The sequence below is a fragment of the Teleopsis dalmanni genome, unplaced genomic scaffold, assembly GCF_002237135.1.
Source record: "Teleopsis dalmanni isolate 2A unplaced genomic scaffold, ASM223713v2 unscaffolded_contig_0463, whole genome shotgun sequence".
NCBI classification, from domain to species: Eukaryota; Metazoa; Arthropoda; class Insecta; order Diptera; family Diopsidae; genus Teleopsis; species Teleopsis dalmanni.
In genome coordinates this window covers 1-1,241 of record NW_024031845.1, presented here as the reverse complement: position 1 = coordinate 1,241, position 1,241 = coordinate 1, and the positions used below count along the sequence as shown (strand labels likewise).

General features: G+C 31.2%; 1 protein-coding gene across 1 annotated transcript; it reads right to left on the bottom strand.

Annotated features, from left to right (window-relative positions):
- On the bottom strand, positions 1-1,233 carry LOC119663487 (ATP-dependent translocase ABCB1-like; the record flags this gene model as incomplete). The annotated part of the gene is made up of 2 exons (XM_038073096.1): positions 1-983; positions 1,045-1,233. Coding segments are annotated over 2 exons (759 nt in total), but the record flags the coding sequence as incomplete, so codon positions are not given.
- Positions 1,234-1,241: the final 8 nt, after the last annotated feature.

Below are 1,241 nucleotides of genomic sequence, written 5' to 3'. Positions count from 1 at the left end.
AAAAAACATATACAAACATCCTGTGTAATTTGTTTATAATATTTCTAAACGCCCAAGCACAGTTGTCCGTATCCCTTTTATAATTTAGTCTTATACTATTACGAATTTTAGGTATTGGGAGCAATATTGGAACAAATTTTTTTAGTTAATCACAAAAAGCCACTATCATTAACGTTAACAATTTGGAGGTACACACTTTCAGTTCCTCATGAATATTGCTTCTACAGCACTTAGGCTTGCTTATATGTATATTGCTTCTCAAGCAAATAAGTTATAAACTACATTTATATATACATATATGCTTGGAAATTTACATAAGGCAGAGATATCGATTATGTATAAAATTAAAGTATTCAAAATTTTTTTTTTTAAAATTCCACTTAATATTTAGAATAATCTTATATCAAAAATAATCAACCTTGTGACATATCGGGTCGTTCTGAATTTGTAGTGTTATAAGGACTTTCATCATTTGATAAATATACATCAAAATCAGTGGACAAATCATTTAAATTATTATTTTCTTTAAGTTTCTGAACGTTAGTCCCCACAGCCTCTTTTACATTTTGTTCCCCATTTAAAACTTTCGTTTCTTGTGGAATTTGATTTTTATGATGGTTGTTTCCTTCTTGTGACATGTCCGTTTGTTGTAAATTCGTACTGATATATGGACCTTCATTATCTAAATATTCATCAATATCAGCAGACGAAATATTTAAGTTATTAACTTTTTCAAGCTGCTCCACTTTGGGTTCCTTCTCGTGATGTGCTGATCTATACATATGACTTGCTTTTGATTCAATATATACTAATTTCATTTCTTGTGGAATTTGTAATTCCTCTTTAAAATTTTGTTCCACATTTAGGACTTTCGGTTTTTGTGGAATTTGATTTTCATGCTCTTGTGCACTATGTCTCTCTTGTTGCCTCACCAGATCGTAATATAAACCACGTTTCGACATTAATTCATCATGTTTACCGGACTGAAAAGGAAATTTGGTTTCATAAAAAAAAAAAATACAATTGCCTAGAGAATTTATTTACCTCAACTATTTTGCCCTGATCCAGCACTACAATTAGATCAGCATTTCGAATGGTTGATAAACGATGCGCTATAACCAATGTTGTTCTATTCAGTACCGCCGTATCAAGTGCTTTTTGTACTTCCGCCTCACTTGTTGCATCTAGAGCGCTTGTTGCTTCATCGAGTATTAAAATTTTTGGATTTTTAAGCAGTGCAC